General features: G+C 32.0%; 2 protein-coding genes across 2 annotated transcripts; one reads left to right on the forward strand and one right to left on the reverse strand.

Annotated features, from left to right (window-relative positions):
• The first annotated feature begins 641 nt into the window (after window positions 1-641).
• Window positions 642-16227, forward strand: LOC143085557 (beta-1,4-galactosyltransferase 4-like). Its single transcript, XM_076261988.1, has 8 exons — window positions 642-665; window positions 3033-3297; window positions 3972-4201; window positions 5875-6062; window positions 9386-9508; window positions 11271-11366; window positions 13041-13184; window positions 14395-16227. Exons 1-7 carry the CDS (start codon window positions 642-644, stop codon window positions 13159-13161), a joined length of 1047 nt encoding a protein of 348 aa, XP_076118103.1. The 3' UTR covers window positions 13162-13184; window positions 14395-16227.
• A 1648-nt stretch (window positions 16228-17875) lies between these two features.
• On the reverse strand, window positions 17876-22035 carry LOC143085558 (uncharacterized). Its single transcript, XM_076261989.1, has 3 exons — window positions 21709-22035; window positions 20780-20854; window positions 17876-18372 (listed from the first exon to the last, which is right to left on the reverse strand). Exons 1-3 carry the CDS (start codon window positions 22013-22015, stop codon window positions 17915-17917), a joined length of 840 nt encoding a protein of 279 aa, XP_076118104.1. The 5' UTR covers window positions 22016-22035; the 3' UTR covers window positions 17876-17914.
• Window positions 22036-27023: the final 4988 nt, after the last annotated feature.

Consider the following 27023-nt stretch of genomic DNA (forward strand, 5'->3'; position numbering starts at 1 on the left):
CACTGTACTTGTTGAAAATTAAAACATTTACTAATAGACACGACTCTGGAGGTGTGCCTAGATTGGCAGAGTTATAAAATACAGATACTGCTTTTTTGTTTACATTGTTTAGCAAAAGCAGATTAACAGAGGAAATGAACATATAATTAATCATTTATATTTCAATATTGAATTTCGGTGTGCAATATATGCATAATAAAACGAACATGAATAATGACAGTTGATCGAAACTAAAATACACAGTCGCATCATAAAGAAACAAATCAGAATCTATATGTGATAGGTAATTATTTCAAGAGGGCGTATATGTCGATTGAAACTAATAGCGAAGCAAACAAATTAAAATGTTTGTAAACAGCTAATTTATAAATATGACCATATCAATGAAGTTCATTCTTTTTTACAGTTTAAATGTTTAAATATCGCACAAACTTCTGCTTCTGTAACGTTTTTTTTGTTGAGTGATCGATGTCTCATGGCAATCGACATCACACGTGTGTAATAAACTGATAGGTAAAGCAAAGTTTTGACAGAAGTTATCAGTCTGATTCGACTGTCTAGTGTTCAACAGATAATTTCCTTTTCCTTGAATTCTCCGTTTTTGTAAGAAATATGAATATTGTGTTTTCAGGGTACCTAAAATGACCACTATGAACATTATAAAGGTAATGTGTTTTATCTTGGTATATTAATTAAAACACGACAAAACGACACAAAAACAAAAAGACCGAAAGCGGTTAAAGGGTGTTCAAGAGTGTTCAACAATTTACAGAAATCATTCGCGCTGTCCGACCATCAATTCATCAACTTCGAACAAACAAAATTTAGAATTTATATTTTTTTTTAAAGTGGAAATTTAAATTGATCAGTCCAGTTGGTATTGTAAGAGTTTGTGAATATATTATCACTCATGCATTTGTAATCTACCTTGATACTTTCCTATTTTCAATTGTTTCTGTTGTAGTTTAACTGAGATGGGTATTTCAAAAGTTACCGATGTGGCATTCACGCGTCAAAATTAGTTCTTTGTCAAATAACATAACGTGCATAATTGTTAAATTAGTATATATGCTATAAATAAAGCTAGAGTAGATGTAAATAGATATAGGAAGATGTGGTATGAGTTCCAATTAGACAACTCTTCATCCAAATAACAATTTATAAAAGTAAACCATTATAGGTCAAGGTATGGCCTTCAACACGGAGCCTTGAGTAAACTTGTTTTATGTTCTGATATTTGTTAAAAACTGCAGAACTGTCCCATCTCGTAAAGGAATTCATATGAATAAACACAGTATTTTATGCAAAAAAATCCAGATAACCGAAAATAAACACTGCAGTGTATACTTTAAGATTATTTCAAATAAGGTATAAGCCACACTAATCATTTTTAATTAATTGTTTCCTCCTTGATACACTCACGAATAACTTTTCTTGCAAATAACAAGTCACATTTTAAAAAGCTAACTTAATCTTGTTTGGCATCTAAGAAGTGAATTTAAATAAAATTATTATGTAGGACATCGTTTTGGTCAAATTCTTCATACTCGCTTTAGAATGGATTCAAGTTCATTTAATTCCCACCTATTTGTTCGTAATTTAGTAGACTCTCCAAATTGTCGTTGTGTTGATGTGGAAAGAAATGCTCACTTCCTGTTATCTTTTCCAATATACACTGGTTTAAAACATGAACTATTAGATTATATGTCAGTTCTTCCTGTCCAAGTTAACACAAAACTTTGCTTTTTGTATTAACGGTAATCTCAGATGAGCAAAATAGTCTTTTATTTAGTTTGGTGGAGAAATATATTATTAAAAGTAAACGATTTAACCCATGATGTTAATGCTTCATCTTTCAATCGGAACCCAAGCATTTCGCACTTTATACATTACAATAATTCATGTTTATTTATTATTTATTTATTTTTTTCTCATTATTATTTTTTTTCTTCTTCTTCCACCATTTTTCATATTCATGTATTTATTACAGAACATGCTAGTATTTATATTTATGTATTGTTCAATAAGTGTATTATTTTTGTAAAATGAGACAGATTTGTAAAAGCAAATTGCTCGTTTCTGAATCCTTAATATTATTTCATTTGCATAATAGAGTTTAATATTGATTGATCTAAAAAATATATTGTTTAAACTAATGGTAAACAATTTAAATATACATTTATTATGTTAAAAGAGTTCAATGTTCATACATGCAGTTCAAAAAATGTTACTGATTTATAGGAGGGGAAAGGGCCGATTTTGGCCTCAAATTTCAGATTCATCTGATGAAAAGTCACTTTTTAAACACTGAAGTGTCTAATTCAGTCGATTCAATTAGTTTATGTGAAAGATTTGAACTGATTTATTGATAAAAAATGCTCAAATTGAAGCTTTAATATGCCATAATATATTACTTTTCAGATGGTTTTTTTGTCAAAAATGCCATCTCTGTTCACTCTTAACTTTTATATATGTTATGATTATCATCAAACACAACTTACATTTAAATTTTTATTTTTATATTTTCTTCCCTACCAAGACAAAACGCCCGTCTGACGTATCAAAATATAATTCTGGAACCTTGATAACTATTTACAACCGGGTTGAAAATTGGTAATGGTAAATAGCAACACCTAAATTCAACTCACAGTTAACGAACTAATCTGTTGGATTTCATTTGTGTTATCTACACATTTTATGAAATCTTATTTGTAAACATAGGGTAATTGCTGATCATTTATTACCCTATCATTGATTATCGATCACGGGTAAAATTCTTATTTCTCCAAGAAATATGATAACGCCAGCTGTATGTGTTATATTTTAAAATCTTTTTTTTTAAACTCATCAAAGATACCAGGCTTTTAATTTGATATTCAAGACGCGCATTTTGTCTTTGTAAAAGTAGCAATAGCACGGATCGGAGTAATTGAAAACATTATTTCTGATGCTAGGGCTCTCGATACTGTATAAATATAACCATTTTGCATTAAATGATTGAAAGTTTATTGCCATTTATCACCAAATTTTAGGTACTGAAGAAAACTTGCATGAAATATCATAGCCGGCGTGGATGTGTGACATTGTTCTTCATAATTGGTCTTGCCTTGTACATCGTTGATATATCAGTAGTATCGCACGAAAAACATTGGTGGAATGACAGAAATATTTCATTCATTTTAAATAACCTAAATTTAGCCAGTTCTGGTTATGACAAACATAGTACAGCGTACAAACTGTACCGTATTTTGAAAACTAGGATTAATGATGTTTGTGAATTTCCACCGGATAGTCTCAGTGAGTATGAACATATTACAACTAATTCTGAAATACATTATTTAGTATTCTCCTTATCTTATAAGGCTATGATTTATTGTATATGTGTTAAAAGTGTTATGTTCAAGCACTATCCGGAATCCAAAGAATCCAGAATCCTCATTTTACAATTGGAACTCGATTATCTGCAATAAACCACATGTAAATCAATCTGAAGTATATGAATCAACCTAATACTGATGATAATGTACAACAAACTAAAAGGTCTTCAGATCACTCTGTCCTCTTATGATACTACCATTATCGGAATAACAAAACGTGGATAGGACATCCAATCGCCTTATATCATTTGTCAAATATTGTTCTTGAAATTAAAATGAATTAAATTTGATGCATACTAAAATACGCAATGATATATCTAAGTACAAATACATCACTGTATTTCAAATACATGCATGTACGTGTAGTTGAGATTGATTTCCTGATGAATTTAAATAAAGAAATTGAGTTCTGTCGAACAATAATATTTTCATTATTTAATATCAAAAAGCCTATAAATCTTTTAACTGCATATCATTTATTTGTTAATGTGTTTCGTAAAGCAGATCTCAAGTTATGTGTATACCATTTACAGCATATACACATTATTACTAAAATTGTTTCCTAAATTTTCATTGGTTTTCCAACTCTTTCAGATGGGTATATACCACTGAATAGATCTGTTTTGAACATGACTATTTTGAACAGTATTCATTCCTATATAAAAGGTGGACATTATAGACCGCCCAACTGTACACCTGTACAAAAAGTTGCCATTATTGTCCCATACAGAGATAGACAAAAACAACTCCAAGTCTTTTTGAATAACGTGATACCAAAACTAAAGCGACAACAACTAGAGTTTGCGATATATGTTATCGAGCAGGTGAGTTTCTTAGAAAAAAAACCCCATCTATACACATACTTTGGCATTACAGGGACAAAGGCAAACAAAGTCCATATAACAGCTAAACAGAAAACAGTAAATTGACCAACCAAAACACATGATTGAACTCAGGTGACCAGGGACATTAGGTCATTTGTTTTCTTCTGATTGCATTCATTGAATAAAAGGTCACTCAAAATTGGGTGGAGTTTGCAAGGGATAAATGGTGACTACTACAATTCGAATATAAATGTATTTATCTGTCACACAGATAATTAGAAGTAAAATCCAGATTAACGTAGAACATTTAAAGATATGACTAGATTTTTTTCTTTTAAGAACACTTGTTTTGCATTTAAAAGTCGCAGTGAAAGCAACATACCTCTATCGGGCATATCATGAACATAAACGCAAACTATGTGGTATCTTACTAACTGGGACATGCTGCTGCTGGAAAAATAAAAGGTTCTGACTATATAAATTCACAATCTGTGTAATAAATTTAGATAACTTAAGAAGCTTCTTAACTAGATATTACTTTTTCTTCATAAAAAAAAAGAATTTAAATTCTTGTTTTAATCAATGATTAAATCTACTATATCACTGACTTTTAAAAAAGTTGGCTATAGTTTGTTTTTATGTATTTACTTCGTATGTCAAGGTATAACTTTCTTTTGTTTTAAAAATAATTGCACTAATAAGGAACACAAATCTATTATTTACAGCATGTTATGTCATAAGGACTTAGAAAAACGACAAAAACCATATCGCTACTAGATGTTAGCTGCTATTACGAATCAGTCAACAATATTGATATTTCTGGTCCTTAAACTAAGTTTTCTTATGTTAATTCAAACTTACTATCTCAACTGTGTGCCAAACATCAGTTTTGACATGTTCTCTCTGTTGACATAAGCTCCTGCAAATAATTTTGGTATAGGGCGATGATGCAGGTATGATAAGATTAGCTTTGCAAGTTTAAATAATTTAACCCTCGGTCTTAAATCTATAGATTCAATCATTGACTCCGCAGAATAGCTAAAACAAATGCTAAACAGAAATAGTAACAACAATGTCTTTCTTTATGAACACCAAAATCAGATCAAGTTAATAATATTACCTGTTGTTTTTATCTATTATTTTCAGCTAATGATGTTTCCATTCTATCCTCCAGATGATGACAAGATTCTTCCATGTTTATCCTTCTTTGCTTTTCATCCTCTATCTGTCTGTTCTTCTCCCTTTCAATTTCTGTCATTTTACCGTTATACCTTTCTCTAAGGTTATCGAGGTCGCAGTCCCAGGCATTTTTACTGGCTTTCAGGGAAGTTTCAGAGCAAGAACAAATTAATGATACTGTCATTATTTAAATTTCACAGCTTGATACAAAAAAGTTAAATAAAAAAAATACCGAACTCCGAGGAAAATTAACAATGGAAAGTTTGTAAACAAATGACAAACACATCAAACGAAGGAATAACACTTGTCAAATTCTTACCCTGATACAGGCATTTTCGTAGGTAGAAAATGGTGGAATAAACATGGTTTCATAGCTGTTGATGTTCAATGTCATGCTTATGGTTTGTTATAAAATCTATGTATAATGCTTAATAATAATTATATTTGTTGTCTTAATATTTAATGATCATATATTAACATAACAAATATTTTAGAAATCTGGTCTGTCGTTTAACAAAGGTATGATGGCAAATATAGGATTCAAAGAGGCCGTATCAGACATGGAATTTGACTGTGTAGTGTTTCATGACGTTGATGTTCTACCTGAAGATGACAGAAACTTTTACATCTGTTCTGACAACCCAATTCATATATCAGTTAAGGTAGAGCAATTTGGATATCGGTAAGTTTCTCGTTATAAAGGCTTCTTAGTCAATATAAAAAATAAAACAATGGAACTTGGTATGATTTACAACATTGTCCAATGTTTAAGTTTGAATTTGTTAGCAATACTTAGTTTGACTATCATAATAGTACGGTTGAAATTCACAAAAAGCGTCGGAAAAGAAATCTCTATGCTGGGCTCTGTTTGCGTAATATATTTGGAATGAATACAAAAATGTAGTATACCGCTTTCGAATAATATGTGTTAAAAAAACCACTTAAGGTAGATAGGGTGTCTTCCTCCATCTTGGATTTGAAAATATCAGAAAGCAAGGTCTAAATCTTTAATAGAATGTGCAAATGTTTAGAGTAGTAGGTAATTCATGTGTAAGAACTTCCACTTCGATATAGAAAATGACATGTTTTATCATATTTATGGTTGTATTTTACAAAAAAAACAGAAAAAAATTGTTTAATCAATTTTTTTCCAACTTTGCAACATAAGGGGATGCAACTCAAATGCAAGGGCAGATAATTCAGATTAAGGTACTTTTACTATAGAATGTGTTAGGAATTTACCTATTTTATAATGTAGCAAGAAAACGGGTCCGGTGACCCCATTGTTTCTTTTTCTTAACTGAAAGCATACTATTAAAGCCATCTTCTCATATGTTATCTCAAAATTCTATGGTGTAGATTACGCTTTATTGCAGAAAATTGGGTTTTCCATGCATAATCTATACAAAATTTGTCAATTTTGAACACCGTGTAGCGTGAAAATAAGCCCGGTGACCCATTCTTTTTATTATTTTTAAAAAAAAAGCATGATATAAACTACATTTTGGCAAATTATTAAAAAATTCTATGGATTATAATTTAGACACCACATCTACCTTAAAGTCTTTTCATATTGGTCATTATCGGTTTATTGACCGCTGAACGTATGATGTCTTCAGACTTAATCTTCAGTTAAAGTAATTGCATTAGGTCAACGAATGCATGTGTTTATAAATACATGTATTGATTTCTATGAAAAGGCTGTTATAAAAATATAGTTAACATAATTACACAGAGTTACTTTGGTTTACTTTGAATTATTTGCCCTTTTATGTTATAATTTTTTATTCTTTTCGATATTTCTTTTGAGTATTGAGGTTAACCTCTTGAAATATGTGTTATTACTTATAATTAATGTACTTGCATTAAATATAAATTACAAAACAGGATTACTAGGAAGTACGGAAAAAATACTCGTTTACGAATTTTGAATACTGATAACCCAAACTTTCCGATATAAATTACTCCAGTTAGAGAAATGAATTCCTAAATTTTACTAGACATTACATGTACTACTAATAACTACTCATTATAAATAATTAAGCCCATTTTAATTACATGTACATTATTGGTAATTCGAAGTAACTGTGTTTAAGAGTTGAGATAAATCTGGTATACATAGAGAATTCTGGCTTATAACGTGTTCCTCAAAATGAAGATGTTAAAATACATATTTCAGTGAATACCGAACAGTTATGTTACATGAACATATGATTAAAAAAAAATGATTGCAGTTATAGAAGTAAATTACCTACTGAACATTATGTTGGATTATCATTTAGGATTTCCGATTGAAACAGCAGCTCATCTAAATTTAATTGGTGGAATGGATTAATTTTCACCCGCTTATTTAATTAATATTTAATACATTATGTAGTTACTCAAAATGAATTTATAAAAAAAACTGTTATGTTTTATTTTTATAACTATTTCTTAATAATATACCCTTTATAATGTTAACCAATACGAAAGTGAAATCAAGTGCCCGAATTTAATCTATTAACATTTAACGGGAAACAAATATGTGAGACTGTAATCAACAATCCACTAAAATGAAAATTCCGGCCAGGTACATGTTCATACAACTTATGGCAGGGTAAATAGTTTGTGTTAATGAGCGCTCAACCTTCATCTAATTAACTCGGGTAAATGTTGTAACAGTACTTGCCAAACCAATATTCAAACATAAGTTGCGAAAAGTAACATCATAAAAATAGTTAACTCCAAGAAAAATTCAAAACGGACAGTCCCTAATCAAATGGCAAAATCAAAAGCTTAAACACATCAATCGGATGGACAACAGGTGTCATATTCCTGACTTGGTACAGGCATTTTGTCTACGTAGAAAATGATGGATTAAACCTGCTTTTATTGCTTGTTAATCCTCTCAGTTGTATGACAGTCACTTTCAATTATATTGACAACGATCTGTAAACAAAGTAGACACAACAGGTATAAATGTAAAAAAAAAAGGTGCAGCAGTCAACATTGTTTTATTATAATAATCACTATTAAAAAAAACACTTTTAAACACACATTTACAATGACACAATAACACCATGACGGGATGTATAAGTACAGAGCCACGTGATATGTAACAAAGAGAGTCTAAAAGGCTTATAAACAAAGCATATGAGCAAAAATGAAAGACAAGACAATATGATTATCATAGAACAATAGCACAATGACGGGTGTTAAAGAACTGAGCCATGTCAAATAGATACCACCAAACACAGACAAAAATGTGAAAGTAATATTCATAAACACAAATAAATGAATACTACAACACGTTATTAAGATGATAAACAACGTCAGTACCTAGATTGTATACCTCAAGACCATCTTTTATTATTTGTGAGGTTCATACGGAATATTTATCATCAAGGTCTAATTGGTACCTTCCGATGAACTTTTGTTAGAAAAAGGACGAGACGTTCTTTGCCACAACTCTAGTTCATCAACTTTCTGAACAGACACTGATGACGTTCTACCAAGTATTAAACTTATCGGAACGGTTCTTAATTAACTCACAAAATAAAAGTCAAGTATCTAAACAAACACTGTAGTGCTTATCTAGGAATAATACCAGCTACTGGAGGCTAACAATTAGATCATGTCTAATTAATGTATAGCACGTGTTTACCCTGCCTGTAACATATTGATAAATCGTATTTAGTGAAATGTGTGTGGCAGTCTTAGAATAGTACACTATGACCTTTTGCAATGCGAAAATGTAAACAATGCCAAAATTTAAAATTCAATATTTCATACAAAACAACACATCTTTTGGCAAATCAAAAGAAAAGGCGTCAATGATTGTCTTGTTATTAAGTAATAATGATTCTGAAAAATGTCTTATTGTATAGATCATATCGAGTATTACATATATAAAATATCGTCATATAACTCTAATATATTTGAAACACATACTTTTAAGATTATTTAACAGTCTAAATTATCCATGTTTGATAAGATTTTTGTATTGAAACTATTGAATCGTTTTAGTTTGATATATGAAAAGTTGGCAGGTGGAATAATCACATTTTCAAAAGAACAGTTCCAGGAAATAAACGGATTTTGTAATCAGTTTTTTGGATGGGGAGGAGAAGATGATGACTTGTATAGAAGGTAAAATATTACATAACATTCTTTTTGGAAACCATTGTATGTTTAATATTTGGAAAAATTCTGAACTTAAACAAATAATAACAAGAAGTTAGTTCCTAATGTGCAGATACTTATATCTTGCAGTACATTACACTGTTTTCTCTTGCTACACTTTACATAATTATTATTCAGTATATACATGAAGAAACAATCTTCTTCAATCATTGAAAATAGTTAAAAACATGAAAAATTTAAGTACTACTTAAAAATATAAGTCAGCAAAGTGACTTTGAATAAACGAAGGTTGTCATTTTGTACCTAAAGACCAATTTTTATATATGCAATTTCGAGTCACATGGAATATCTATACGTGCGTAATTAAGTATCTTATTGAAGCCCACTATATGTATGCCATTTCATACCATATTTCTCAAATTGCAATGTTTTTTTTAACAGTATTATTATACACAGCTGGATAAGAATCGCGTCTTTCTTTAATCAAATTTAATTAAAAATTTAACCTTCAAAATATGATGTTCAACTATGAAATTAGGTTTTTATTTCTATTTTTGAATGTTTCCTTTTAGTATTGCCAAATCGATTCTGATAACAACCATTAACAAATTACTTTGTAACATCGATCAGAACAATGTTTTTGTTTGCACATGCATTTTTAACATATTATTTCAAATTGAAGAAAAAAATAATCATTGTTGCTGCGATACAAATGGTTTATATTCCTTGAATTCCCGATACAAACTTTAAAGTTTACCTTATTATCATTTAAAATCACCTCTGCAAACATATTGCAATGCAAACATGTCTCTGTTTGTGGTCTCAATATTCTAGATAAGGTCCAAAATCTAGTGTACTTTAGTTACATTACTTAGGTTTTCCTATACTTACTTACGACTCACTTGATTGTTTTATATGGAAAATTTCACTATACTGGAGCAAATGATTTTTAAATCAGCTCCATATAATGATAAGGAAGTGTGTTCTATTGCAATTGAGACAAGTATCCACGAGATACGAAAAGAGTGAACGTTAGAATCTATAGGTCACAATACAGCCTTCAAAAATGAAAATCAATACCGTATGATATGCTTTTAAATCATTTTTGGTAAATTTATAACATCACTTAATATGAACTTATTTAAGCGAGAAAACCCGAATTATAAGAAAACAACGAACAAAAATTTTATTTCAGACACCAGCTATTATCAACTAATGAATTAAAGCTCCTGACTTTAGACTAGATTTTGATATTGCCGTTTCGTTAACTACATACAATGGTTGTGTCATCAGCCAATTGAGATAGTTTGGTGATATGCGTTTTATCATATATAGTATTCAAAATACCTTCAGTGTCTTAGGCGTTAGGAACGAATTCGCACAAGCATAATCGTTACTGATAAACAGAAAAATATCAGATCAATTTCTTATTTGATTTTGTCCTGTTTGAGTTTAAAAAAAAATTGATATCCATCCATTATTTATAACTTATTTGTGTATTCTTGTGTATGGAGCTGCCATCCATGAATAAAATCCTAAGCGCTGAACATGAGTACTCATTCATAAGAATCAAAGATTTGGTAAAGTTATCAATTGTAACAACCCTATCTTCAGCAGATAATTTTGAAGAGTGGTTTAAATCTGCTTTTGATAAAATTAGATTAAACTATTGTTAACACATACTGACTGGTGCAGATCAAAACAATCTACTTTCCACAATTTATATATTAGACGGTCATTTTTATAATTATATTAATTATTATTTTAGAATAAAATTCCACAAATACGAATTGATTCGGCCGTTTGAAGATTTTGGTATTTGCGGCAGTGTTAGCCACAAGCTTGCTGAAAAGAACAGTGATAGGTATTTTTGAAATTATATTCAGCTCAATTGTCATAATTTGGCTTATAATACTAATATTAATATTATATTCGATTCTTTAATGGAAATTGCATGATTCTAAGGATAGGTGCAAATGTCAAATATAGAAAATCAGTCTAGAATATTTGAATTAATAAATATCGAAGCTCAGCATTCAACACAAGATACGGAATGGCTGTCATCTCTTTTCTTTACATCCGAGGTTATCAAAAACAAATCAATCTCAGATTTCGATATTTTATCTCAAACAAAATCAGATTTTGTGGCACATTTGCTTCCATTTTCTGAATAGGAATAAGGGGGTAAGATATACGTCAGTAAAAAAGCAAGCAAGATACAAAACAAAACACACATCTTATCAAATTAGTCAACATACAGTCGTAACATAAACAAAATACCGGAGTGAATCAAGCTTCAAAGTGTCAAAAGTCATGCAATATCGGAATAAATAAAATTGTAACTATCTATTTTCTTCAATTTTAATTGTCTTTTTCTTTGCATCTAATGTTAAACAAAAGAGACAGATAACAGAGCATACAAAATACAGCGAGACCATTTAATTTTGTGATAATGGTAATTGAATAAAATAAATAGCATGAACATAAGTAGAAATAAAACAATAAAAAAAAACATCTACCATATATAATTTCATTAACTGCAATTATGAAGTATTGCCACCCTATCTTTTGACTGTTGATCCTCACAATGTCAGCAACAACATAAAGAGAACAGGAAGACAGACGTCAACGTGGCTCATACCGGTTCGTCTTTATGTTTAAAAGTACGGGGATTATAGGGGGAAAACGGCGAAAATACTGTTTACATTAATAAAGTCTTAAAATCTAAAAACAACACGTCATGAATTTCTGGCCCCCTTTCCTGGATTTACCTTCATCAGAAACATTCAAAGTAGAATGTTTGAGAGCCAACGATGAATAAAACAGAAACAGTAATCTATCAATTACAATGAAATTTAGAACACTGTGTTGTTATGGATTGATAACTCACAATAGTATATGCAAAACAAGTTGATTTTAGATTTCCAATTGTGAATGTTCCATTTTAATGTAGCAGCATTCCAACTGCGATGGATATGGATTATATATCAAGCAGTTGATACTTCATCCCAGAGATGCATTCCCTGTTATGAGTTTCTTTATAGAGGGTTCTTGCTTACATGAAAGCCGTTGAAACGACAGTTCAAAGTGATAGAGTTAAAATGATACATTCAAATATTTTCTTGACACCATCACGAGTTGGTTGACCTTTAAGGAATATCACTTTCACATATGAAGACATAAATGTCGTTTCCACAATCCCGTCCTCTTTTCCTTAATTGAGAATTGCCGAATTAGATGCTACACCAAGTGTTTTGTAGATTTTTACGACGAAAATGCAATATACAAATTATGAAATTTCGTGTAACTGAGACACGAAGAAAATTCAACTGACAGAATATTTTGAATGTGTTAAGTCAATGCTGAGCAAATACATGTTTCTTTAAAATCTTTATCAAAAATAATAAAAAAATCATAGGTAATGATATCAAGGTTTCATCTGCATTAGTATTTGTCTTTCAATGGTAAGGTGGTGGTTAAGTTTTGCTTTGCTTTGATTTTTGATAAAAAAAAAAAGTATTTTTTGTTTGTATTACAGGAGAAAATTTTTAAAATATTCGTATGAAGAGTGGAAAAATGATGGGTTAAGTAATCTAGAGTACAGCTTGTTACGGAAAGAAAGGAAACAGTTGTATAGATGGATATATGTCAGCATATAAATAAACGTTAACTTAATAATCTGGTAAGAGACAATATTTCAAAAGATACCTTTGTTTTTCGATTTTGGATTTTCTGAATACGGAATAGTTGGCAGTATTTTATTAGTTTACTCTTTCGGGTTCATTAAAAAATGTTGGGAAAACGACAGTGTTTCATTGTCGGTCACTTATCTTTAACGAACACAATCGATTTCCTATTTAACAGTCCTATTGCTAACGTGCAACTTAAATTTTGAATTTCGATTATATTCCAGTTTTGCAATTTCTGTTTAATTTCGTTCGTTTTAACCAATTTTTGTTTCTAGTTCATTTTGTTGGTGGTTCCTATAAGATACTCAGACTCCTACAACCAACGAATAATTGTCCTATGGCATATCAACGGTCTGAAAGCGGCGATAAGCACAAAGATAAACAAGCAAACAAGACAAATAGTTTTAGTTTTGATAACTTGTACTGAATAATTGTACATATTCAGTTTAAGGGAAATGCCGTTTTTAATAATCCTTAGGCATTTGTTTTCTCTGAACTATATATTATTTTATTTTCTCAATTCACTCTGTTCAACCAAAAATGAATCTTTTATGTACTCTAGGCTCCTTATTTCTGACGACACCCTAATACCACCCACGAAAAATAATACGTATATCTCAAATATTTACATGAAATTATATTTGTATTAATAAAGACATGCACCATCAGGTGCGATGACCATCTTCAAATGTAGTAAACATAAAACACAATCTACAAAAGAGAAGAGCATAATTAAAATATGAACACTAAATATATAATGTATGAACTGTTATACTGAAGATTTTAAATCTTCCTATACATAAATGCTTATTACTCGTTAGATGGTCTCCACCCTTGTCGTGCATGCACGATTTTAAATACTAACGGAACTTCTTACTGTATTGTTATTACAATTAGCCCGCTACCTGTATTCGAAAATGCATACGTCTGTCGTACATACATATATATTCCTTTTAGACGGTGTTAAGGATATTTTTCAGCATTACTAAATGATTTTACCAGTCCTTTAATATTTGATACTTGAGTATATACTATAGAGTAAAAGAAGTGGTTTTCCTTTCAAATTATTCCCAGTTTACGATTTACCCCTGAAAACTAGTAAATACAAAGGTACAAAGGTAAAAGATTATAATCACGTCCCATTCTCTCGACCCATATACATTGAAATATGTTTTAATTATGCTGTTCGTATTTCATTTTCAGATTCTCAAGTCTTCATACCTCCATATGCCATGGTAAATGTTGCCAGTGCATTTTAATAGCCAAACAAAACTCAGTGTTTGTTATATGAATTGATGATATACAAATTTATGTTCTTCAGGTTCAAAACTATGTACTAGAAATATCATTGCTCCACTTACTACAGAATGTAGCTTGTAAATAATGCATCAATCTACCTCTTAGATATTCACCTAATAATCAAATATTCAATATGATAAGAAACTAAAGGTATGAAACGAGAATATGTTGATATATGTCGATGAGACAACCATTATTTAACAACCAAATGTAAAAATCACCATAACTCTATGTTGTCGATCGTACGATGACATACAGTCGCATATCCACGCCATATGGACTGTGTTACATAGTGTCTTGTTAGAAGTCATTATAATCACATATAAGTTAAAGACTTATATAATGATAGTAAGGTAAACTATAGGAAAAGGTTTAAAGTCGTCACAAGTCTATAAAAGCTATGACGTGCAACAACTTCGGACAGAGATCCCTTCTTCTAACAGGTATATGCATAAAGGGATTCTAATGGATTTGAGGTCACAATCCCGGCATTTTAAATATATATAGCATTATATTAAAGTACATTAATGACGAATACACTGTATTAATAACAAATCAGTACAGGGAACACTTATTGTACATTGGATGTCGTTATCGAGCATCGCTCCTGTGCATTTTGCACATGATGACTGCTGTGCCCATATTTTGACTACTTTATTTATTATATCTGTTTTGTTCACGCATCATTGTAAATATAACGAAATTTGATGAGACTGTAATCAAAGTGAGAGGGTTGGTGCTATAAAACCAGATTTAATACCGCAATCCCACTAGGCCACGATCGCACTACGATCTGTGAAAAAAATGCAAATTTTGATGATCGTAGTACGATCTCGTAGATCGCAGTAAGGTCGTATCACGGTCATGGTGAGGTCTTCAAGATCGTGATGACCGTGGCCAACTTTAAACATGTTCAAAACAATCGTTGTGCGGTCGTGGCAAAATCAGGGCGTAGTGATAGTGCACTAAGATCGTAGTAAGATCGCAAAGGTCGTTGTACCACCGTAGTGAGAGCTTAGCGAAATATAAAAAAAGAAGATGTGGTATGATTGCCAATGAGACAACTATCCAGAAAAGACCAAAATGACACAGACATTAACAACTATAGGTCACCGTACGGCCTTCAACAATGAGCAAGGCCCATACCGCAAAGTCAGCTATAATAGGCCCCGTTAAGACAATGTAAAACAATTTAAACGAGAAAACTAACGGCCTTATTTATGTAAAAAAAAATGAACGAAAAACAAATATGTAACACATAAACAAACGACAACCACTGAATTACAGGCTCCTGACTTGGGACAGGCACATACATAAATAATGTGGCGGGGTTAAACATGTTAGCGGGATCCCAAGCCTCCCCTAACCTGGGACAGTGGTATAACAGTACAACATAAGAATGAACTATAAAAATCAGTTGAAAAACGCATGATTCAAGGAGACTACGCTACGATCTCACAACGACTTTATCACGGCCCCACGCTCTTCTTACGACCTGACTACGTTCATACTACGACCATCATTTGCATTGTCATTTTCGCATAGAATATATAAAAAAAACTTCCTAGATTTTGTTTGTCTGTATTTATGTAATTATCCATTTGCTCTAACGGCTCAACTATGCTTATCGTTTTTATAGATTAGATCGTTGGTTTTCTCGTTTAAATGGGTTTTTTTGGGCCCTTTTTAGCTGGCCTATGAAGGTTATCTTTTATAAATTATTATTTGGATTGAGAGTTGTCTTCAACTTGTCTCATTGGCTACCCATACCACATCTTCCTACCTGTATGTCTATTGACACACCTGTGTCATCTATCATATCGTTCATTAAAATATCGTCATTTGGTCTATATGGACCAGCAATAAGATTGTAATTTAGGTTGGATTGGTCAGTCCGACTCCCTGCTTGATCAGGATTCGCTACTTTGCTCCCTCTGCCTTTAAATCACCCCCTACCACCACGCCCACATGTTCTGGTAGGTTTTGGTGACATGACTGTATTGTTTCCAAGAAATCTTCTACGTATTAGTCAGAAATAGAATAATTTAACTGTATTCATATGGAACACGATGTTCACGTTATTGCTGAGAATGTAGTAAGGGACGACATCAATGAGGGATAACAAACTAAATTTACTTAGTTTTTTCACTGACCTGGGGCTTTATCCACCATTTTCTACATTTGACTGTACCAAGTCAGGAATATGACAGTTCTTGTCCATTCGTTTTTGATGTGTTTTGTTATTTGATTTTGCCATGTGATTATGGACTTTCCGATTAGATTTTCCTCTAAGTTCAGTATTTTTGGGATTTTACTTTTTTCAAGTTTAAAGAATTTTATACAAATATCTTTCAATATACAGCAAAACATTTAGAATTTAAAAACTTGAAACTTAGTGTAGAAAAAGAAAAAAAAGTTAGGTACTATTAAATGAATTCAATTTATTTTAGACAGAATTGTTTTAAAATCAAGGGCAGGTAACTATATTGAATTTGGACAGTTGTGTGTTTAACGAAACGAAATAAAAGTACATGCAGCTTCTTCAGTATTTGTTTCAGGTGTCCATAAGAAACAATGCAGTGATATTTTGTTGCTGAAAGTGCGAGTATTTCCATGTAATCTAGCGCCATTTCATCTTATGCATTTTCTCCATTCTGTCACTTTGAAAAGGAGACATTAGGTCCTAGACCACAAATATAGTCCCTAGTGTTGACAGTGGGATACTTGCCATTAATTTTTATACCCCTTCCAAATTTATTTCTCCATGTTTTATGCCTCAAATTGCAAGTAGGGGGTGGGGGGGTGAAATTACACTGTAAAAAAGTTTGTGTCCAGAATTTTAAAGGAAAGTAGTGATTTGGTCCAGGTAAAAAAGGTTGAAAAATAGCACTTCGGAAGCTGTCAAAAGATTTCAAGACGCCCTAAAGATAAAATTGTCCATATTTTGAGTTTGAGACGATGAAGTTTTCTATAATTTTGATATAATTTGTCCCAAAAGTAGTACAACACACTGTAAAAGTTTCTTTGAGAAAGCGCAGGTGGGATTTTTTTTAATTTTCATTTATGTTCTAAAAGAAATGCACTACGAAATAATTGTGTTCTCGGACTATTAAAGCCATGTACAATGTGTAAGATCAATGAATTTGAGCTCACACTATATTATTTTGTGTGCACAATATATTTAAGCTTTGTGCACAATAAGTTTAAGTTGTGCGCAAAATATATTTAAATTGTGCACACAATATATTATTTTACGCGCACATTATAGAATTGTGTGCGCACAATATATTTAATTTGTGCACACAATTTTTTTTCTTTGCATGTCACTAGCGGGGCTCCGCAGTAATGTAAATACAATATGGTATATATGAATTATTTACACCCATTTGAATTATCAAATATTTATTTCAAGATTAATGGACTTTCAAACTTTTGAACATACAACACATGTCAGTGGATAATTGTTGTGATAGGGGGGACATTGTAAGGATCCACATCTTGCTACAACAGAATAGAAAAGTTTCCCTTCATCATTTCTTACACCGGCATTTAGATATTCAGGATGGCTGTCAACACAAACGTACGATGATGCAGCTGCATATCCATGATACCCGGATCCCAGATAGCCATGATATTCTATAGTCCATCCTTTATAACATTTGTTTTTACCAGGAATCATCAACATTGCAGTTGAAGTCTTCTTTCTACAAACAGAACATGGAACATCTTCATCCTGTGTACCAAAAAAGTTTCCTTCGTATTCCGCCCCATACATACGCCCACCATCATTTCCACTAGTTCTCTGAAAGTCTGGATCTGGTGGCAGACAGACATACTCTGGTGCCGAACCTGACTGGCTATAGTATCCTCCTCCAGCATAACCTTAATACCAAAGTGAAATTAAAATAAATTATGTTTTATAAAACAGTGAGAGAAATATCGATATATGCAAATGAAACATTAGTATATAAAAGGAGAAGTGGTATGATTACTATGGAAACAAATGTTCAACAACTCTGGTCCTCATTCTAACATATGGCAAACTTACCAAAACATTGAAAGTCATTGAAAATACATGTATAGTGTCAAATAACATGTTTATCTGCAAAAATATTACACCTGTTATCCATTCGGTTGATGTGTTTGAGCTTTTGATTTTGTCATTTGATTAGGGACTTCCGTTTATAATTTTCTAAGGAATTCGGTATTTTTGTCTATAAATCTTTTTAGTAAAAACCAGGGTTCGTATTCATAGTACAAAATCATCATCGTCCTGAATATGCCTGATATATTGACGTTTTGTTATGTTCCTGGCGTAGGCAATTTTGGCATTTGGGTGTTACAAGTACCTTTGACCGTCCTTCCAATGTTCCATCCGTCCTTCTGTCTTACTGTCTGTCTGTCCGTGTTTTCCATTTTTTATTCCGCAATGCTAAGATAAAAAATTCACAGGCAGAGTTTGAATTTGCAAAGTGAGTCATTTATAGTAATGCCCTTTTTAAACTTTTAACATTGCCAAGCTTAATCGGGGGCATTCGTGTCCTTATGCACATTCTTCTTCTTCTTGTATAATTCATCTAATATTATAAACTTCAACCTATCAACATGATCAAAACACGTTTAATATATGTCATTTCATGTTTTAACTAGATAAATCATTTGTCCATTGAAGTTTTAACAATTATCAAGCCTAACTCTTCATTTTCTTACTTCTTTATCTTTTCTCAAAGTCCTTCGACAATGAGCAAATACAATACAATATGACAGTCCCCGAAAAGAAAATTGTAATACAATTCAAACGAAAAACAAACGGCTTGATTTTATAAATAAATATTAAACAAATATGATGTACAACAACAAATGGCAACCTGAATAACAGGCTCCTGAATTTTGACATTCATTTATCGAATATGGATGGCGGGGTAAAACATGTTTGCTGTCGTCAAATCCTTCCAACAATTAGGGACAGCGATGAAACATTACAACATAAGAATAAACTATAAAAAGCGGATTTTAATAGCATATGTCGCTCACATAGTTCTCTATGTGCACCTTCAACAATGGACTTGCTCCAAAAATATAGTTCTTAAAAATCTCTCTCTCTCTCTCTCTCTCTCTCTCTCTCTCTCTCTCTCTCTCTCTCTCTCTCTCTCTCTCTCTCTCACACACACACACACTCATTCTATGAAGCGTATTCTTACTATTACATGTACTTCAAAATTTGACGTTTTTGCAGAATTTGTCTTGTTGATCGTTTTTGTTATTTAAGGTATCCATCTTTTAGCGTTTTCCGATACTAGCTAGCCTAGGGCAAATACTCAACAAAATGGTAATAATCGTCTTTAAAGAGCAAGATTTCGTCAAACGAGTCAACTAACGATTTTGACCGTATTGACGTGTTTGACGATCTTGTCTTGCTGATATAATTATTTCAGAACATTTCCTATAAGTGGTCGTCTGACAGTTTTAACTTAATTGAAAAATGGGTAGAGCTAAAAATAATGCCAAAATTTTCCCTTTTTGTAGCGGTTTTCACAATCAAAGACAGAATTTCTTTTTTATGTCTTTGTTCTATGTTTTTGCGTATCTGCAATCTTATGTGGCAGGCTTGGTCCTCAGTTACAATTTTCAAACTATTTACCCTAATGATGATTGTGGACAAATCTGGTAACATTTGGCCTTGTAATTTCGATATCGTTTTCATGTCTTCTCTGACAATCATCTCGCTGTTGTTTTTTGAATATAAATAGAAAAACAAAGGATATGGGGTATCCATCCATGAAAAAAAATCAGAACATGCACAGCAAAAAACACACAAAAAGCAAAGGAACAGCGCTTTTATTGTTGTTCCTCAAATCAAAATCATTTCAAAATCAGTCAGACCTTCAACACTTAGTAAAAAAACTTTTATCTCTGGTTTGAACTCGAATAAGTAAAGAATCGACGACAGGCTGAACACGAAAGAAACTCAGTCTCTTCTGTTTTGTTAGGATACGTTATTGATAACTGATTCAATGATGTGGTAAAAAAAAATAATATCAGAGTTACTTTGACGTACTAAAGAGGAAAATAAAATGAAGAACTTATAGATTTTTGTAAACGTCTAGTGGTAATATAATCCGGTAATTATTTATTTAAAAAACATCAAATTAAGAAATTATTTTGAGATTTTTTTTATCCTTGTCCTTTTGAAATCCATTTGATTTGCAGTTGGTACACGCTTTTGTGACTTAAACAGGAGCTTCATCTTTTTAATTGCTTAAAACACATATAAATTTGTTAGTTTTACCCGAATACACTTGTTCAGTATCTGTAATATTTGGACATTGTTTCCGTCCCCAGATAATGTATGTAGAACCAGTTCCTGAAATGTTGTAAATCTTTTTTTACCAACAACTTTTTTAAATCAGTCAGACACAAATATAGATTGTCATAAGTATTGCGGCTTCTATAGAATTATGAGTATACTATAAATCATATCTTGATGTAATATGCAAACAGGCTTAAAAAAATGTTGGCATACTTCGTACGTTACTTATTGATGATAGTCACAATTATAAAGTTGATGTAAAACCATCAATAATGCGTTTGAAGTTTAACTTTTGAACAGATATCAGTTTGTAGTTCACAGTTACAATCATGTTTATTTTTTTTCTCCAAAATCTCTATACATGTACGTATATACTAATGAGTCTTACTTTGGACATTGTAAATGGTAATCTTCTAAAGTACAAAAAATGTAGCCTATGTGTTTTCAGTGTACATGCAGTTGTTAGTAATCCATGATACAGCATTTCCCAGTATTTTGTCATGTTCTGGTAATAGTTTTAATTCATATGTTGATATTTATCAATAATACAATGTAAAAAAAATTTAATTTTTTATACTTACTTAATACTTGTATAAAATAAGAGAAGTGCTATAATTGCCAAGTAGACAACAGGTACTATCCAACAGAGTTCACATTGCGTGGATTAAAATATCAATTATTGGTCACTGTACGTATGCTCTGACAGGAGAAATGTAACAATTTTAAGAACTACGGCAAAGCATTAAACGAAAATTCTGCCTGTAATATATCAGAAAGGACATAAACGTTTGTCCAGGAGTTGCCTTTCTGGTATTTATTATGTACGGCAGTATTTGTAATACAAATGGATTGCAGCTATATCTAGATACCTATGTGTGTGTGTGTGATATTTTGTGTACAACAATTACCTTTGGCATATTGCAGTTGTTTGATCTCTGTGCCCTGTAGCTGTATGGTTGTACTTTGCTGTTGAATGGTTGTTCCTTGTTGTTGAATGACGGCTCCTTGTTGCTGTACAGTTAAAGCTTGCTGTTGTATAGTCTGCGATTGTTGTTGAACAGCGCTGTTTAGTGAAGCCAACTGATTTTCCAAACGATTTAAACGATCCTGGCCAACATCTGGGGTAATCAGCAGTAGACGTTTTTCATCTTTCTTCCCTGAAACATAAAATGTTATTACAAAGAATGACAGAATACATTGAAAAAGGAATTTCATTGTCAGAACATTGATAATTCGTATCTAATGATAAGGTGTCCTTGTCTTACCGATGTTATCTAATTTTACATATACATGCACTTAATACATAGTGTCACGTTTGAACTTTTAATTTTGCAATTAATTGTAAGAATTTTTAGAACCGACCTCCTATATCCTGCACACAAAAACTTATGTCAACAATTACAATTAAATATCAACAACCTTGATATGACAATAGTAAACAAAACTTTCAATACATTTAAATGATCAAATAGTGCCAAAGTCGTAACTCCAAGTTACTAACCGTGTATTGAAATGAGCCCCGCCTTCCTACTAACCTAATATAGATATACACGGTCTCCACGAGGACGCTTTTAACCTATCATATTCCTAGAAATGTATAAGAGGTAAGATAAATAATCATACTTGTATACTCCACTCTCCGTACAGAAAAGCAAACATCTTTCATGATATCACTACTTTTGCCATTTTATCCTATTATGTTCGTTTTTTGTGTTCACACATCGTTGTCAATATAATGGAACCTGATACCACTGTCATACAAGTCAGAGGTTTAGCAAGCTTTAAGGTGGCTCGGGACTATTCGAAGTTTCTATCAGAAGTGCCGTATTTTTTGTTATTTTATTCTTTACAGAAAGTGAATCAAATTGGTCGAAAAAAATAGGGGGTCACGGACCATTTAAGCCCAGAATTTTACTTTTAAAAAGGTATGTAAAAGGGACCATTTTTCAATGAAATGATAGGAAAAATAGAGGTGTTCACATATTTTTATCGAAATATCAAAAAAACGTTCTATGACATTTTGTCCAAATATAAAATACATAAAGCTGAAATATAGCTTAAAAGAATAAGCAAATAAAAAATATAGGTCACGCCGGATACGGAAAAAAAAATATTCCGCCTTGAAACCCAAAATTTTGGCGGGAAAATGGTGAAATTGGGTAAAATTTCATTTTGAGCTTTTACAGATACCCATAGTGAGAAATAATATGATATCTAATAAACATATCATATCACATAGTAAAAGATAACTATTGCATATTGGTTACCATGGTAATCAAGTAGTTTAAACATGAGATTGTTATTTTTATAAATGATAGAATATGATAAGAGGCCATAAAAGGCACCTGAAATAACCAAATAGGTAAAAATATACTAGTAGTATATAAATTGTGTGCTGAAAGTGTACATAACAGTGGCGGGATTAGAAGGGGGCCCAGGCCCCCCTTTTCTGTGAAAAATTTGGTTGATATATTATATTGGGAATCTATAAAGCATGACCGGAGCGGGCCCCCTCTTAGGCAGTCAGTGGGCCCCACTCATAAAAATTTCTGGATCCGCTACTGCATCAAACAAAATAGACTGACATTAGTTGAAAACTTATATAAGTTCAGAAAGGTGATGTGCGATGGCTTGTGCGTCAAAGTATACATTCTAAATTACTTATAAAAAAAATCGGCTATCCTGCGTCACGCTTAGAACCCAATGAGACCCACTGAAGGGTTTATATAAGTAATTCCTTACTTTTTGGGTACCATTTTTATTTTCACTACTGTATGTTCAACCACTATTTATTATTTCATGAGAAATTGTGCAGATTTATTTTTGTCTTCTAAATTAATCATGTTTATAGGTGCCTGTCTTAGAACGAGTTGTTTGGTTTTGCTTCACATTGAAAGTAGTGCTGATACTTATATTTAAACTGCTAGCACCAACACCATCTAATACCTGATGGGCCTTGGTGGCCAAGTGATCTAAAAAGATCTTCTACTGTGTGTATTTACTAGCCAGTCAACACTGAAGTTAACTTGTGAGTTTAAACCTTGTACATCCAAGTGCAATCGACTCAAATCTAAATTGACCAGGAATGTCAGTTTTGAATATCACAGGCTGGTGCTTTTTTCTGGGTACTCCGGCTTCCTCCTTTGAGAAAAGCTGGCCACAACGAAATAGCCTAAAGGTGGCGTTAAAATACCAACAATCAATCAATCTGATCTTTGAATGCAAGTTGTTACTTCGTTATGTATCATGTTTTCTAAATGGTGTAATATTTGTCTAGTGTTGAAGGTATTAAATTATAACTTCCATCTCTTTGATTGACCTCAATTCATACCACACTTTGGAAATGGTTTGTTTTTTGTTGTGTGTTGAAGGTAAACATTTATAATGTCCACATCTTTTCATACCAAGTTCTCTAAATGGTGTTGTGTTGTTGTGTGTTGAAACTAAACATTTATAATATCAATATCTTTGGTTGATTGGGACAAAGGTTATTAGAACAAGTAAAGCGTTGAAGGTAAATTGAGCAAGTTTTCTGAATGGTGTATCTTTGGTTGACTCGTAAACATACCAGTCAAGAGCCTGTAATTCAATGGTTGTCATTTTTTTTGTGTTATATATTTGTTTTTCGTTCATTTCTTATACATGAATAAGGTCGTTAGTTTTCTCGTTTGAATTTTGTTTTACATTGTCATTTCTAGGCCTTTTATAGCTAATTATGCGGTATGGGCTTTGCTCATTGTTGAAGGTCGTACAGTGACCTATAGCTGTTAATTTCTGTGTCATTTTGCAGTGGCTGATCCAGAATTTTTCATAATAGGAGCCCACTGACTTGCTTAAGGGGGCCGCTCCAGTAGTGCTTCAGTGATTCCCATATAATTAACCAAATGTTTCCTACAAAAAGGCCTACCTGGATTCGCCTTTGTTTTGGTCTCTTGTGGAGAGTTGTCTCATTGGCAATCATACCATATCTTCTTTTTTATACACACGTGCACGGGCCTGGTTTTCGAAAGTATCATAAGATATGTCATAAGATATATCTTAGGACATAGTTTATGATCATCTTATGACTAGCATATGATATGTCATAGGATGTAAACCAAAGCTGTCTTAAGAGAGTCATATCTATGATGCTCTTATGACTGTCATAAGTGAACATTTATTTATTTTAAATAATGATTAAAAAGTGATAAATATAAAAATGAAAATGAAAAGTATGAACATATTAATTAAAACCATTCTTAGTGTTTACGAATATTTTATTTTTTTCATTATAATGAACATGAAATTTTTTACAAAAAGAAATTGAAATATGAGTTCATAATTTTGTTTAAATTTAGTATGGGTGCATTTCTTTCTAACACAAACGATAAAACGGTTAAGCGCGCACATGTTTTGATCATTTCTTTCAAACATACGTTTGCAAAGTTTACATAAACTTTGACAAACTATGCAAACGCTAAAAATGCGTCTGCAGTTTGTCGTTTGTCGTTTGTAAGTACATTTACAAACGCTGGATTTGTTTCTAACTTCAACCTGATTAAACGAAGTATTTGTTTCTACGTTTGTAAAAAAAATCTGTTTACCAACAACATGTGCATGATTTATTGAAAGTTCAAACAGGGTCGTTAAAGACTTATAGAGAATTTTACGTTTCGAACGAAACTTACGTACGTAAACGCAAGTGAATTAGGCTTACAATTATACGGACTTCTAAGACATAAATTATTTTGTGGTTGTCTCCCTTCGCCGGTTTCAGCATGTCAAATTTCAGTCGGATAATATTCTTTTAATTCTAAACAACATTCATGTACGAAGCAAGAACCATTCGATATTGGGGAGGGGGTCGTGCTGTGAATTTAAAAAGAAGATATTTCTGCCCATTAGATAATTTTCAAAACCAAATTTCCGAATCAATATCTCTCCCCCTCCCCCGAAAAATTAAATGATCGATTAACAAAATCAAAAATGACCGCAAAACATGTTGTTTGGAATATAGAACAAGCATTAGCCTTTCAAAAAGGGCTAGTCAACTCTTAGCTGATGAAAATGGAAAGTGCTCTCGCTATGTAGATTTATTCATTTACTAGAATAGCCACGTGCATCAATCAACAAATTTTACCACACACGTGAGGTCACACGTTATGAAGTAGTATATATCGTTTAACGTTGTTGTTTACGAAACTCCAGAAGATTCGACTATTTATAGATAAAAGTTACCTGTGTACCAACATCATGTATATGCATGATTAATGACCATGCAAAATCTAATTGCTAAAATAGAGAGGACAAATCCGATACTCTACGGGATTGAAGGACATTTACTAGGTTTGGATTGTCCTAACAAATCAATAAACTTTGATTATTCACGTCTCGTAATATCTTCCAATTAGGTAGCAAGAAAAATTCACGCACTTACTGTCCATCGTTCAATTCTTAATCTCGACTCCTAGGAGTCGATAAAAAATCACGCAGGCAAGCAATGACAAAATAGGCTCAATCTAAATTTCTTTAAAAATGTTAAAAATAAAACAAATTTATCCATGTACTTCCTCCCCTAAAAATAAAAGGGTTGCTTCCTTATCAAAAACATGGACATGCATTTAGCTGAACGAAAGTAAAATGTGTACAAAAGTAAGAATATAACACATTTACAGAAAAAAAGGTTTACCATAAATTTTTTTGGTATTCTCTGTCTTTAAAAGTCAATATTTTCCATTCTTTTTTATCCGTTTTCCGTTTTCTCGGGACTGAGGGAATTATCGACCTCACTATACAAAATTTATAGGTCTGCTTCGAACTGTGCAGAAAGCTGTTCAACTATCTGACTATACCTCATAATGTCAGGTCATGTTAGATAAACGATACTGTAGTTCCATCGGGAAATCGGAGGAGTAAATCGGTTTATATGTTACAGTTCATAAGTTGACAAAGTAACAGGCCGACAGGTTGACAGGTTGACTCTAAAAAGGTCCACAATGTTGACAAGTGTTATGGTCGACAAGTTAACAGGTCGGCATGTTTAAAATTCGATAAACGCATAGGTCGACAGGTTGACAAGTGTAAAGGTTAAACGTCGTGTGAAGTTGAGTTATGTGTTTTGACTTGGGCTGGATTTATAAATGATCCTGATGAAGAACAAGATGTTGAAGTTCCTACGGTTGCAGAATAAAGTCATGCAAGATTTGTTTAAATTTCGTTCTTAAAAGATAAAATTGCCAATATT

The sequence above is a fragment of the Mytilus galloprovincialis genome, chromosome 8 (genome assembly GCF_965363235.1).
Source record: "Mytilus galloprovincialis chromosome 8, xbMytGall1.hap1.1, whole genome shotgun sequence".
NCBI classification, from domain to species: domain Eukaryota; kingdom Metazoa; phylum Mollusca; class Bivalvia; order Mytilida; family Mytilidae; genus Mytilus; species Mytilus galloprovincialis.

Excerpts from the sequence above, each read along its gene's own strand:
- LOC143085558 (XM_076261989.1), bottom strand. The coding sequence starts at position 22,015 with ATGAAATTCCTTTTTCAATGTATTCTGTCATTCTTTGTAATAACATTT. Across the intron at positions 20,855-21,708 it reads ACAACTGCAATATGCCAAAG|GAACTGGTTCTACATACATT; the intron begins GTAATTGTTGTA and ends ACAACATTTCAG. Across the intron at positions 18,373-20,779 it reads TACTGAACAAGTGTATTCGG|GTTATGCTGGAGGAGGATAC; the intron begins GTAAAACTAACA and ends TTTGGTATTAAG.
- LOC143085557 (XM_076261988.1), top strand. The coding sequence starts at position 642 with ATGACCACTATGAACATTATAAAG. Across the intron at positions 6,063-9,385 it reads GTAGAGCAATTTGGATATCG|TTTGATATATGAAAAGTTGG; the intron begins GTAAGTTTCTCG and ends GAATCGTTTTAG. Across the intron at positions 9,509-11,270 it reads GATGATGACTTGTATAGAAG|AATAAAATTCCACAAATACG; the intron begins GTAAAATATTAC and ends TTATTATTTTAG.